Source organism: Phalacrocorax carbo, chromosome 6 (genome assembly GCF_963921805.1).
Source record: "Phalacrocorax carbo chromosome 6, bPhaCar2.1, whole genome shotgun sequence".
NCBI classification, from domain to species: domain Eukaryota; kingdom Metazoa; phylum Chordata; class Aves; order Suliformes; family Phalacrocoracidae; genus Phalacrocorax; species Phalacrocorax carbo.
Window position 1 is genome coordinate 14135985 of NC_087518.1, and position 13391 is coordinate 14149375.

The 13391-nt window shown below is 49.2% G+C and overlaps 1 protein-coding gene across 4 annotated transcripts; it reads right to left on the reverse strand.

Annotated features, from left to right (window-relative positions):
* Positions 1-512: 512 nt before the first annotated feature.
* On the reverse strand, positions 513-12553 carry GATA2 (GATA binding protein 2). Of its 4 annotated transcripts, XM_064453774.1 has the most exons (6): positions 12263-12553; positions 11281-11769; positions 9943-10542; positions 7111-7289; positions 4037-4162; positions 513-3159 (listed from the first exon to the last, which is right to left on the reverse strand). In XM_064453774.1, the coding sequence occupies exons 2-6, from the start codon at positions 11507-11509 to the stop codon at positions 2860-2862; spliced, it is 1434 nt and encodes a 477-aa protein (XP_064309844.1). In that variant the 5' UTR covers positions 11510-11769; positions 12263-12553; the 3' UTR covers positions 513-2859. The 4 variants fall into 4 exon arrangements, with proteins under 4 accessions (XP_064309844.1, XP_064309843.1, XP_064309845.1 ...); XM_064453773.1 differs by lacking the exon at positions 12263-12553 and having other exon boundaries at positions 11281-12197; XM_064453775.1 differs by lacking the exon at positions 12263-12553 and having other exon boundaries at positions 7111-7256; positions 11281-12191.
* Between the last annotated feature and the right edge of the window lie 838 nt (positions 12554-13391).

A 13391-nucleotide genomic window follows, 5' to 3' on the forward strand; every position in this document is an offset into this window, starting at 1 on the left:
TTTCCAGGTTGACAATGTTGCCTGTTACAGCAATGCAAGAGCCTACAGAAAACTTTGCCCAGTCTAATACAGGCCCTGCCTTGAAACCCATTAGGCAGCTGGCTGCTTTTCTGCATTTACAGTGCTTTTAAAACTTGTTTTTAATTGAAAACTATTTTTCTAAACACTTTAGGAAAACAACCCAAAAACAACAAAAAAGTGCCAGAGAAACCGCAGTTCATCATCTGCGATGTGGCTGCTGCCGCCTCAGATTCTAAACTGGTTTAGAAACTTTAGCGCGCATGACCTTGTCACCCCAAAACAACACCAGAGAATGAGCTTTTGTACCTGTGCTTTTTATACTAAATCATTCACCAACTACTTTTTTTGTCCTACCCTGGTAGGTTTTTGAAATATCAATAGACCACTCTGCATAAAGTTTAAGCTAATAATTCTGCAGGCAACAATGACCACAATAATTTTTCCTCTTTTCCTGTTAAAAGCAGCCTTTATGACATGAAGCTGGGCACAGGTACTTTGACAAAAAAGGTATTTTATTATTCTTAGCAATATTCACCTTGAAGGAATATGAGGAAAGCATACACTTTTTACAGACAATATATAAACATGTTGTACATAATTAACAATAACTTAGTTCACTAATCCAAAAAATAAGCAAAATAAAAAAATTAAAATAAAACCAGAAAATACTGCAGAATTTTTTTATGCTGATACAAGTAAAAAATAATTTAAATCTCAACTGCTGTTGTCTATGCTGCAGTGACTGACAATATATTGCACTTTGTCAACTGTATCAGTAATCCCTGTCTTCCACCCAAATCCCATCCCCTGCCCAAATCCTACAGAAATTTGAGTTGGGTACAAATAATGTACTAATGTACCATTGTAAAAGGTAAAAAGTAAAAAAGACCCAATTTTTTTACCTCAGTATATTAAAAATTCTTACGATTTCTCCCAACAAATTTAGTTTCCTGTTTATTTCCACTTCTTTACAAAGTGCACCTATATGCCTACACAGACCAGAAAAAGGAGGAAAGCAGGATTTTTCATGGCTGTTTGGTTCTTAATTAATTATCAAATATTTTAATTACATGTTTAGAAAAAAATTATTGTACATCCATTTTTATTTGTCTCGTGTTTTTTTTCTTTAAAGCAAGACTTTTGCATAAAAATACAATTGGCTTGATAAAAAAAAAAAACAACAAAAAAAACCAACAACAAAAGTTTAAAAAATTAAAAAAAGCTTGTCACAGAGTTAAGCTTACGTGGTTTACATTATCAAACCCCTGTTCATTGGGGCATTTTCATCAGAAACATAGCTAAATATGTACATTGTGTTATACTGGAGCTTGTGTTCACGAGAGGCATCAGATCATAACAATCAATAGAATACACTTCACATTGGCAATAGTTTTTTTCCCGGTCATTAACGTACAATATGGATTAATAATGGGAGATTTAAATTTTTTTTGTTTTTGGTTTTGTTTTGTTATTTTTTCATATAAAATACGCTACAGAAAACAGACGTTCCCCATAGAACGACGCTTTCCCTCGTCTCATTAGTTCTCGCTGTGTCTGGGTTTTGACAGATGTGTGAAGCTCAAACTGATTGTCTCTCTTTCCCCTCTCCAGTGATCTCAACCTCATTTCTGCCCTTCCTCCCTGTGAAGTCCACCGGGCCTGGATGCCCGAGACAGCACACACGCTGACTGGCTGGCTACATGTCGATGTGATGGCCACACTGCCGTAAGTTTACCCAAGCAGCTAATCTGCATTTTTAAGCAACAGCTGCCAACACAACAGAACAAAATGCTTCAACCTCTAAAGTCTGCAAGTTGGATGTTTTTATGCTCTGTGATAGTTTTTGCTGTTGCTGCTAGAAGTTAGCTGCAACACAGTATGATAAATGCCTGTATCTCACACCTCGCTAGTGCAGGATTGCCTTCCCCAAGAGTTTTTACCAACAGGTTGTCTGATCTAGCTGTCCATTTGAGGAATAATAGGGTAGTTGGGAGGGGGGCTGTTTTTTTAAAAAAATCTTTCCTGTTAGGGAAAAGAAGAAATGGTGTCAAAATAATCACCATCTTGGACAGATTAAAATTCTGTATCACAGCTACATTTTTGCTTTGTCACCCCCCCAACCTTCTCCCCCTTCCTAGCAAATATTTTGGTATGGAAGATAGATGGAGCTAATCCAAGGGGGCTGCTGAATACATTCCCCCCTCTCGCCCTTGTTTTGAAGGCAGGTTTTCTTACAGGGTAGCCATTGCAAACAACAGCACAAAAACATGCAATCAGAGGGGTTGAGGCCTTTCGTGGAAAACAAGAGCAAAATAAATATGACTTTGTGTCTCATTTCATTTTAAAAATTACATTTTTATAAAGATGTCCTTTTCTTTTGTTTCCTTTTTTTTTTCCTTTTTTCCCCTATCCCAAACAAAGTCTGCGATAGAAATCCAGCATGTCTGGCTTCCAGTGAGCCGATTCCATCTTGGGAGGCTGCTTATATCTCTTTACAATATTCACAGTAATAACAGAGAAAGGAAAGCCAGTTCCAAGCCTTTTCCTTCAGCTTCTGCTACCTTTCGTTTCCTTCTGGATCATTAAGTATCGAACAGGTGAGTTCTTTTTCATTTTACCTGAGGGGGCAAAGTGCATTACAGGCACCACTACACGTTTCTGCAGAAGACCCATCATTTGCAGGCTTTAGTCCGGCATTACGAGTTAAACCATACGGGAGCAAAGATCCCCTTTGCCATCCCTACATTCTCCTCTTGACAGAACATATTCTTACTTGGTGTCGTCTTAGGCAAAGCCCCATGTTCTTAATCTCTGGGTGGGTCTTTTGGCCATCAGGTTTTATCCCATGGCTGTAACCATGCTGGATGGGTGCGGATGTCCAAATGAGATGCTGGAAGATGGATGAATGGGTGTAGGCGTTGGTAGGATGTGTCCAGAGTGGCTGAAAGGTGGCAAATGCCCCATGGGTGCCATGTGACTAGCAAGGGCAGCAGCGCTGAAAGGAGATGATTTCTCCTGCATGCACTTGGACAGTTCCTCAAAACACTCAGAGCCTTTCTTGCTTTTCTTTGATTTGTTGGACATTTTCCTATTCCTGGTCTGAATTCCTTCCTTTTTCATGGTCAGAGGCCTGTTCACCTGCAAGAAATGAGAAAATCAGGCTCATGCAGACAAAATGACCTTATTGTGCAAAAATGAAAATATTTGGACAGACCCCATGTGTTTTTCCTGGATGGAGACCTTTTTCTGGCCAAAAAAAAAATGGTGTTTCTCTCTGCAGAACTTGTTTATATTGATTTGTTTAATAAAACCACACACAAAAAAAAACCCTAGACATGAAAAACAAATTGAACTGAGTTTGGCAGCTGACGACTCTCTTTCCCGTAGGCTTGCCCTCAGTCCTCATTCATTTCCTAGTAGAAGAGATCAAACTAGGAGGCACACATTGACCCAAATTCTGTCCTAAGATGTGAGCAATCTTGCACTAGTAACCTCTGTTACTTAGAGTTTAAATAATGCTCCAACATGTCAAGTGATTCCTGCTTAGGATTAAATTTCTACAAAAGCAATTACATCCAAGGCTTTGTTTTTATATATATATATAATATAAAAAATATATATATATTATATATAATATATATATATTTATTTTTTTTAAAACAGAATCAAAATTAAGATGCCCCATCAGGATTAGTTTTGCACAGAGCCCATTCCAAATGGCCTCTGTGTTTCTGGAGGGAAACAGCACACAAAACACACTTAGTTAAAACCAAGTGCGGTAGCTATTTTGCCTGATTTGCCCAAGCGTTAGAAGCCAAGCTAATACATTGTAATGTCACTGAACTTAGCATCATTATGCCAGCAAAGAATGGCTGTCACTTCCCAGGGGAACCTTAGAGACGGGGGAAGGAATAAAACAACCAAAACCCTGAAACCAATAAAAGCCTAGTGTACACCATGCAGTTAAGACATCAATCCCAGCTAGGCAAGCAGGACACATGAGATGAGTACTCACATTGTGCAATTTATAGTAGAGTCCGCAGGCATTACAAACTGGGTCCCCGTTTGCATTACGTCGCCATAAGGTCGTGGTGGTTGTCTGACAGTTGGCACAACAAGTCCCTGCTCTCCTAGCCGCTGACTAACCAAAAGAAAAAGAAAATTAAAAATGTATCAGCAGGAGGAGGGAGATCATGAGAAAGGTCAAGCTGGACTCAGAATTTAGGTTGGACAGAACTAGTTACTAAGATATTACAGAGCATCGGGGCTGAAGGAAAGCTCCTGTCAGCAGTTTTACATTTTGTGGCTGTTAGTGTGCAGGGGATGTAGAGAGAAACAATGCATCTCTAACTCCACAAACAAAAATTTTAGTGGTGAAAATGACATCTGATTTGTTCAGGTTTTCCCTTTGCAGGATTCTAGAATGCATCATGAAAATGCGTTTGCCTGGTTTTTTTTTTTAACCAATTTAGTTTGTGCCTATGTTGGGAGTGGGTTTGAAAAGAGGGAATGATCTTAAAGAATGTGATTTTTACCCCTGCTTTGGCCCTTTAATAATGGACACAAAAGAAAACCAACCGCATTACTTAACTGGGTGCAGTATTTATCAGAGCCATCACTGAAAATTCAGTTTCCATTTACAAGTGAAAGGGAGAAAACAAAACCGGCTCCAACTTTCTTTAAATATTTAGCAAACCAAATTTCATGCCTTGCAGCAATGATTCTGCTGACCTGTCTGCCGCCTCTGTCCCTGCTCAGTTCCTTGGCTGACAAGCCCTCAAACAACTGTCTTAAAAAAAAAAAAAAGGGCAAAAAAAACCCCAACCCCCCAAATCCATCACACTTTCTAAAACTATTGTTCTGCTGAAACCAAGGTGCGGGGAAAGCAAAATGCCTAAGCATTCACCCACCTCCCAAAACAAGAACAGGAAAAGTAGAACAGCAGGCAGCCAGTCATTCCTGGATGGGCCCCTGTCTATCAGACCCCTCAATAACATGTTCCTTGTGCAAGCACGCTATTGGATGAAGTGTTATGGAAGGACTAATTGCACCCCATATTTTGGAAGATAATTTTCTATTAGAAAGCTTGAGCCCTGCCTCTAGAATTGGGCAAAATACAGTCCATTTTGTGCAATTGGATTAACACTGAGGACTCATTATTTTCTTTTCTTAAATTAGTAGAATTAACTTTCTAATGTATACCTATCGTGGCTATTTCCCCAGGGCCTTGATCCCTGGATATTTTTGCCACTAGCCACCGAGAGCCATAGGGTGAAGCAGCAAAGCTCACGTTAGTGTGCAGGATGTCTCCGTGAGCAGAGAGCAGAACCACAGAGCGGTAGGTTTCCCAGATGAGAATTTTGTGCCCCTTCCCTGCCTGCTGGCTCTGCTGAGGAGCTGGTGCCACTCGAAGGACAGACCGATCAGGCTCGCAAAAGAGGAGCACCGGGTTATGTTCTCACTTGCTCCTGATTTACCCCATGACTCTGTAACTTTCCCAAAGCTGATGGATGGCTCAGCAGCTTAAGGCAAGAATCAGACCCTGGGAGACTCATATATTTCAGTCTCTTACTCGCCTGTGAGAACAGACCAAAAGCAGAAAGAGGGGGTACCCCCTACTGCAAGTACACTCATGCAACCCAAACACAATTAATGCCAGACTTCCAAACACTGACATTAATATGATCACTTTGCTATTGCATGTCAGACGAACAAATTCCCAAAGATGGCCATCTCTTCTCCCCCGCAAACAAGCAAACTACAGTGGAAAAAAGGGCAATAAACAAAGCTGTAAATCAATTAAAACAAAACATTAAAACAACTAAACTGAAAGAAAACCTCTCTAGTGCCCCCCCCAACCCCTCGCAGTGAGCTAAGCATAACAGTCTCCCAACACCCTGGAAGGTGGAGACCTATGTTTGCACATTTGAGATGGCTAACTGGTATTCAACTATGCTGCTTAACTCTATGGCCTGTCCCATTCAGACTGGAAAGCACTTGAGCCTGAGAGATGATAATGTTACACTGTTGTCTTAACATTTTTCTGTATGTCAGTCACTTTAGAAGGCAAGTCATTAAGAAGCTTGCATAGTTGAAATTCTGACTCACTACAGAAATCTTCTCTATCCCATCCCAGTGTTAGAGCAGCAATGCCAATTTTCGGCTCTCCAAATCTCATTGAAACGTGCCTGTGAATAGCTAAAAGACTTAGGCACCATAAATCACAAAGGTCCAAGAAATATATTTATTATTCTTAGCATTTTACGCATTATTTGTGGAGTAGAGTGTATTAGAAATTTCAAAACAGCAAGCATGACTGGCAAGGCTTGCCTATAGAAACTCTCTAAAGCTTTTAGAGTCAGGAAACAGATACACAAAGTTTCCTTATCTTTAACGTACAGATATCCGGATAGGAAACTACTACCAGGAGCTTAGAAAGGACATTTTTTTTAAATCACTCAAATGAAAATACAAAGTATAGGTGACTCCATGGAAAAATAATAGGATATTTTTTTAAAATAGTAGGGGATTGTCTGGGGAGGGAACCAATATTAATATTGCCAGAGACTATAAGAGTGAAAATTACTTCATGGCTTTTATACAAATAATTATTAAGTAGGGAGCAGTAGCTTTGACTCATCTGATTTGTTTTGCTTTTTGGACTTGGAAATTTTTTTTAGTACACAGTGGAGGACATTCATGCTCATAACTCTTTCGCTCCCACTATGTGCCCAAACCATCCCAAGAGGCCAAATAAACGAGGAATTAAATTAAAAGCTGTCATCCGAGGATAAACGGGGAGACGGATACACGATATCCCGCATGTATTGTGAGCAGCGGGGTGGCTCGACAGAGGCGCTCGGCGGGCTGCAGTGGCGCAGTAGTCTGTGCCGGGGCTGGGGGTGGCGGGGAGAAGGGGGGGGGTCTGCCCCAAGGCACGGCAGTGACCTCGCAGTGACTGACCCCCACGTACAGTACAGCTCAGCTCCGTGCAGGGGCTGAGCGGAGATGAGACACGTTCGACCCGTGCCTGCGTGTGGTCCCTTTGCCTAATTTATCCCCAAACCCAGAAGAAACAGAGACACCTACCAGCCTTCGTTTAGGTTTAATGAGAGGTCGGTTTTGACCATTCATTTTGTGGTAGAGCCCGCAGGCGTTACACAGGTAATGCCCGGTGCCGTCTCTTCTCCAGAGAGGGGTGGCAGTTGCTCCACAGTTCACACACTCTCTGCCTTCTAAATGGAAACACGAAGAAACCGGATTTCTTTCTTTAAAAACAAATTCACAAAAGCTTTTTGCATTGTCCTTTAGGCGTTTTCCAGAAGTCAAAACAGTGTGTTAATTCAAGCACAATCAGACAGCAGTGACATCTACAGCACATGCAGCAAGGAGCTAAGTGTTTCGAGAATGCCCAGACTCCAGCAAGTGTTTTATGTCACGATCAAAAATAGGCAGCTCTCTCTGCAAGGTGAGAAAGAGTGACACTCTTATTGTGTCAGATGGAAGTTATCGTTTCAGTAACGAGAACTCCCTTAATCTGCGCTGGGCACCGCTCCCCTCCCGTATCCATTGCACTCCGATGGTTAGAGGCTGTGTTCTCCTGCCACAGCCCCACACATAGACGTGTACACAAACACACACACCTGCAAACACACAACACGTTAAAGAGGGAGTCGAAGGAAGAGGTTTTCTAGAATTACATCTGAGCGAAAAGACCTCCCGTTCTGTGCTTGCTTTTTTGTTGCAAATACTACAGGATAAGAAAGTAAAACCGAGCAGACTGGGAATGGATGCAGCGTGCCAAAGGCTCGGTTATGATTTTTGTTCTAAAGGCAGAAAAACACTGCTATTGCTGGTCTTTGAGAAAGTTCAGTTTCAGTGAGCACTCTGGAAATTACTGTAAAAGACAGGCTTTTGGTTCTTTTCCATTTCTGTGATTTTTCAACAGTGCAGTTTGGATTTCGTAGGGAGCAGTTTACCTTATTACTGCTTCATTATTAGTTTTAGTAGGACAGCGTGGGAAACACGGCATTGTAGAATGGCTCTATTAAATCCCAGCATGTAGCTCCTAGATATCTGATTCTGCCTCAGAAACCTCGCCGCTAAAAGTTCATTTGCCTCTGATGGTTCGAGGGCAGGTCTGCTTAATATAGAATCTCTCTTAATATAGTTTATGCAAATCCTACAGTATTTAACCGGAGAGGAAATTCTTTTTGCTAATAACTGAAGCAGGCCATGTTGAGTTCAGCGGGGCTTGTGTCTCCTTTAATCTAGGGAGTGGGTGGCTTTTAAACAACACAGCCTACAGTGAAAAATGAGGGGAGCTCTGCGGCGCTGCATTTGTAGCTTTTGTCCCTCCTAGGGCAGGAAGCTGCCGGAGTCGTCCTGTCGTGAGTCTTAGTTTTCCTACAAAAACACTCAGTGGTCACGAACTTTCCCCAGTTCCTTGCACAGGGGGCTCCCTTACAGAAAAAAAAAAAAAAGTAAAACAAAACAAAACAAAAAGTTCCTTACTTCCCCCATCTAATAAAACCATCGGCAACAACGGGAGAAAAATCAAAAAGCTACTCGAGATCCCTTCATTTTCACAGAACCGGGTCTTGGATCCGTTTCCACCCTAGGAGGCTCGGACTGCTAATTGCCTTTACTTACTGCTCTCTCTGCACTACTAAAACATGCATATACATAGCAGCCACTGCATTTAAATAATGGCAGAGGGCGAGTGTGTTTTTTCCCCTAAGAGGAGCCGTTCAAACCAGAGCCGATGAGCTTGTAAAACAGCTGATACTTTTGTTGCAAAACTCGTAAGAGAGATCACATTTCTAAATTATTGTCTACTTTAAAAATAAATGCTTGTGGTGTGTTGGTAAGCATAGATGTGCAACGATAGTCAAGAATACACACACAAAAGCACACATAGCCATGTATATTTAAAAGGCGATCTAAACTCAGCCCCGATATACCGTATTTCCGTGGCTGAGGATGTTGAGGCAGGAAGGTTAGCAGAATTGCACAAATTGTCTTAATTCGTCTGTCTAGCTGTACAACTACTGTGATTTCAAAGCGGGATCAAAACTTCGTCCATCACCTAATCTGCCGATTTAGGAGTGCACTTTTAGGAGGAAATGCAGGGAAGGATTGTGAACACGGGAAAGGTCCGCCGTCAGCGTTTGAAGGCAGAGAGATGTGTGGCTCGGGGGGTGGGGTGGGGGGAAGAACAGGAAAAAAAGAGCATTTTCTCGATAAAGTTAGGCCGAGTAAGCTGGCGGTGACTGGACACCTTAGTCTTTCGCACTGGTATGTAAACTATATCTGAACTTTTGCTCCTGCAAAATGTGAAGGAAATACGGCCCTCTGCGATTTGAAGCGGACCGGCCGGGTAAGTTTCGCTTTCATCCTGCGCTGGGGCCTTGGTTCGTGTTAACGGAGAGACGTGGAAATGATTGCGGGAGAAACACCTATCGCTAAAGAGTCCCCACGCGTAATCTGCAGGGGGGTCGTGCTGACCTGGGGGAGCAGGGTGGGGCCTGAGCTCCTCGGGTAGCCGAGGCCAGTTTTTCTCCGAGGGAAACATTTTTTTCCCCCTCACATAAGCCCCCCTTTGTACAGCCCGACCTGCCGACTCACGCTGCGCCCCGCTCCCCGCGTCTGTCCCTCGGCCCCAGGGGCCGGAGCCCGCTATGGACGCGCTGGCGCCCACAGACGCCTGGTTTAAAACCCCTAGTTTCAAAGCCCAGTTAATCGGGACGGAGCAGCCACCTGCCCCTCTGTCCCGAGGAGGGCTGACACAAGCGCCCAGCCTCACCCCCAGGAGCAGGCGAAGCCCACCCAGGGCCGGCACGCAGCTTCCGCAGCACAGCCCTTCCAGCCCGGGGACGCCGCCGGTGTGGGACGGGGCAGGCCCCGGGGCGCGACACTTACCCGAGCAGGACCTGGCCTTGCTCCGCGGCTTGGGGGTGAAGCTGGACGCGGGGCCCCCCAGGAAGCTGCCGGGGTGGAAGAGGCTGCTGCTGTAGTCGTGGGCGGCCGGCACGTAGGAGGGGTAGGTGGGGATGGGGTGGTGGGTGGAGGGCTGGGCCCCCATGCTGGTGAGGCTGCTTCGGAGCGGGCTGGCGCTCTCCATCTTCATCCCCTCCGACAGCGACACTTGGTACTTGATGCTGTCTTTGTCCTCCTGTCGGGCCCCAGCGGAGGACGAAGGGGAGGCAGCGCTGGTGGAGTTGGGGTCCGGGGACACTTCCTTGGGAGGGGTCGGGGGGAAGCCAAAGAGGTGGGAGCCGGAGTGCGAGGCCGGGGTGAGCGAAGACACGGAGGCGGTGCTGGACGTGCTGCTGCCTGGGTACACCGAGATGGCCCCGGGCGCTCCAGCCGCCGAGGGGTGCAGAGGGGTCTTGGTGAAGGGGTTGACGGTCCAGGGGTTGTGGTGATGGGCAGACAGTGCCGCCTTGCTGCTGTCCAGCCAAGGGATCCCGGGGCTGTGGATAAGATGAGGCCGGCACATTTGACTCCCGGTCAGGCGCGCTGTAGGAACACAAGAGCGACTGGGATCAGCGTGGGGCCGCTCAGCCCGGCGCGGCTCTGGGAAGCCCCCCAGTCCCCAGCCCGGGCAGGTCCCCAGCCCGCGGGCAGCCACAGGGCAGCTGGGCATGGGGGGAGATTTCACAACCCGGAGAAGAGCAGCCAGACCGGCGCAACAGCCCCCTCGCGCCGTCCCTTCCGAGGGAGGCAAGAGCCAGCCCAGGGAGGAAGAGCGACGGGCGGCAGGAGGGGGGGACCCGGCCGCCCGGGGCGGGAGGAGAGGCACCCACTTTCCTTCCACCCCAGCCCTGGCGATACGCAGCAAAAACCCTTCTGTTCTGTCTTCCGAGCTGCTGCAACACGCTCTCTTCGGCTCCTAAAAACACCCCGAAATAAAATCCATCGCCGATTTCAAACGGTTTGTATTTCGCATCCGGGAAGTAGCCGTGTCTGAGAAGTTTTCGCCTGTGTGCGCACTATTTCCCCTTCCTCTCTCACCTCCCCCCTTTCTTTCCCTCCCCTCCGCCAGCCCTTGGTTATCTCTAGGGTTAAAATCCACCCGTGCCTCCTTTTCTATCCTATTTCCTTAGGTCTCCTCTCCCCCCGGCTCCGGCTCACCGAGCCGGCGAAACCTCCTCGCCTCCACGCAGGACAGCCGCACGGAGGGGCCCGGGAAGCGCAGGCGGAGGCGGGCGGGGAAGGGGCCGGGGGTGCAGAGGGCGTCAACGGGAGCTGATTTACCGTGTGCCTGGCTGTAGGAGACCCTGGCCCGGGCGTGGGCGGTATTGGCGTAGTAGGGGTTGCCCTGGGAGTCCAGGTGGTTGAAGAAGACGTCGACTTCATCCGGAGGTAGGAGCTGCGCTGGTTCCATATAGTTGTGAGCCAGTCCGGGATGGTGGCTCTCGGGGTGCTGCCCGTTGAGCACGGCGTGGTGGGCCATCCAGCGAGGCTGGTCCGTGGCCACCTCCATGGCCTCGGGCCTCCCCTCCCACCCACCCCGGACCAGGAGCGAGCGGCGCTCGGTGGGGGGGGGTGCTGCTGATCGGGGGGGGCGGCTTTTGGCGCTGCCGGTGGGGTTTAGGAGATGGGGTGGCTTTTCTTCAAGAGAAAACCGCCGGGTGAGCGGCGCGGGGCCTCGGAAAGGGGGGGAGTACCCCCGAAGTCAAGTCAGCGTGTCCCTCTGTCAGCGGGCTGGTGGCGGAGTCAGGTCCGGGGAAGCGCCTACAGCACCTGTAGGGAGAGACGGGCGGGTGAGGCTCGGCAGCCCCGGGGAGCGCTGCCGCCGGGCCGGCTCCCGCCCGGGCTGCTTCCCCAGCGGGAAATGGATGGGGAGGGGGAAGCGGAGCCCCTCCCCCCTTCCAAAAATATCCTCTCCCCCAAAGTCCTCGCCATGCGCCCTCCCTGCTCATTGCCCCACAAAATAAACAGAGATCCCATTTCAAACTCTTTACCCAAAAAAAAAAAAAAAAGACAAAAAGCTTCCTTTTTTTTCCCCCCGCTCTCGCTACAAACGTCAACAGGAGTTTTTCCAGCTGGCTTCAAAAGCGGGGTAAATAAAGGAAGAACGGCAGATCTAATATAGCGTAGTTCTAGCAAGAACTCCGACTGACACAAAAGGAAAAGGGGGGGGAGGTGGAGAAGAAGAGGGGGAGAAGGGTGTTTAGCGAAAGCAGCGAGTGCGCCCTGGCAGCGGCGCGGCGGCCCCCCCGCGCCCCACACTTACCCGGCGCAGGAGGCAGGGTGCCTCCGCGGGGTGGGTGGTGATGGATGCCTGCTCGGAGGATGCGAGTGCCGCGAAGAGGAGGGGGGGGAAAAAACCAAACCAACCAGGCGAGAGGGGGGGAAAGGCGAACGAGCGCGGGAGGAGGAGAGGAGGCTGGATGGAGGGTGTTACTCAGATGGCAAAGCCGCTGCTCTGGCCGGCTCGGTCCCATCCCCGCGCATCCTATATGAGCGCTGGCGCCAGCTGGCCGCGGCGCCGCAGACGGGCCGGGGCGCGCAGGGCCGGCGGCCGGGCCAGCCAATCCCGCCGCCCCACACCGCCCCCAACCGCACCCCCGGCCCCAAACGGAGCCGGCCCGGGGGGGGGGGGAGCGCGGCGCAGACCCCCTCCTCCGCCCCCCTTACCCCGCCCGCAGCATCCCCGCCCGGCAGCGCCGTGGGGGCTTTCCCCGCCCGGGCGCTGCACGCCCCTGCGGGGCGGAGACGACAAAATAGGGGGGGTCCCGCCGTGGTGTATGCGGGGGGGGGGGGGGGAGTGGGGGGCCGGGGCGAGGGAGCGAGGAGGGAGTGCGGGAAGGGCTCGGCGGCGGGACCGGCTCCGTCGGGTGCTGCCCGGGCGCGGAGCCGCGGCTCCCAGCGCCGCCACCGGGATGACCGGGGCTGGGGGGGATGGAAACCGGCACCGGGGAGATAAATCCGCTAAAATCCCCTAAATCAGGCACAGCAGCCAGGAGCGGGACAAACCCCAGCGTGGTCTTTCCCATCACGTTAGTTTGAAATAACTGCCTGAATCAGGGCGGAGAAAAAAGAAAAAAATTTAAAAACAAATAAATGCAAGGCTCCGCGCCGGCCCCGGGGACAGGGAGGGCGAAGAGGGCCCGGTCCCCGGGGCCGCTCCGGCCGGCGCTGCCCGGCGGGCCGGCTGCGGGGCAGGGACGGGTCCTGCCCGGGTCCCCGGGCTGCGGCGCCCGGGCCGGGCCCAGGCTGGGGTTTGCTGGCGGCTGCGGCAGCAAACGGGCAGGCCCGGGGGGTCGGGCAGGGGCGGGAGGGCCCCTGGTGACCGGCCGCAGCCTCCCCGATGGGGCTGCGGAGAAGCAGCCCCGTTTTTTTCCCTTCTCCCACCCTTTTTT

Coding starts and splice junctions, on each gene's coding strand:
- GATA2 (XM_064453774.1), bottom strand. CDS start 11,509: ATGGAGGTGGCCACGGACCAGCCTCGCTGGATGGCCCACCACGCCGTG. Junction 10,543..11,280: donor CTCCTACAGCCAGGCACACG/GTAAATCAGCTC, acceptor GTGTTCCTACAG/CGCGCCTGACCGGGAGTCAA. Junction 3,160..4,036: donor TCTACTATAAATTGCACAAT/GTGAGTACTCAT, acceptor CATTTCTTGCAG/GTGAACAGGCCTCTGACCAT.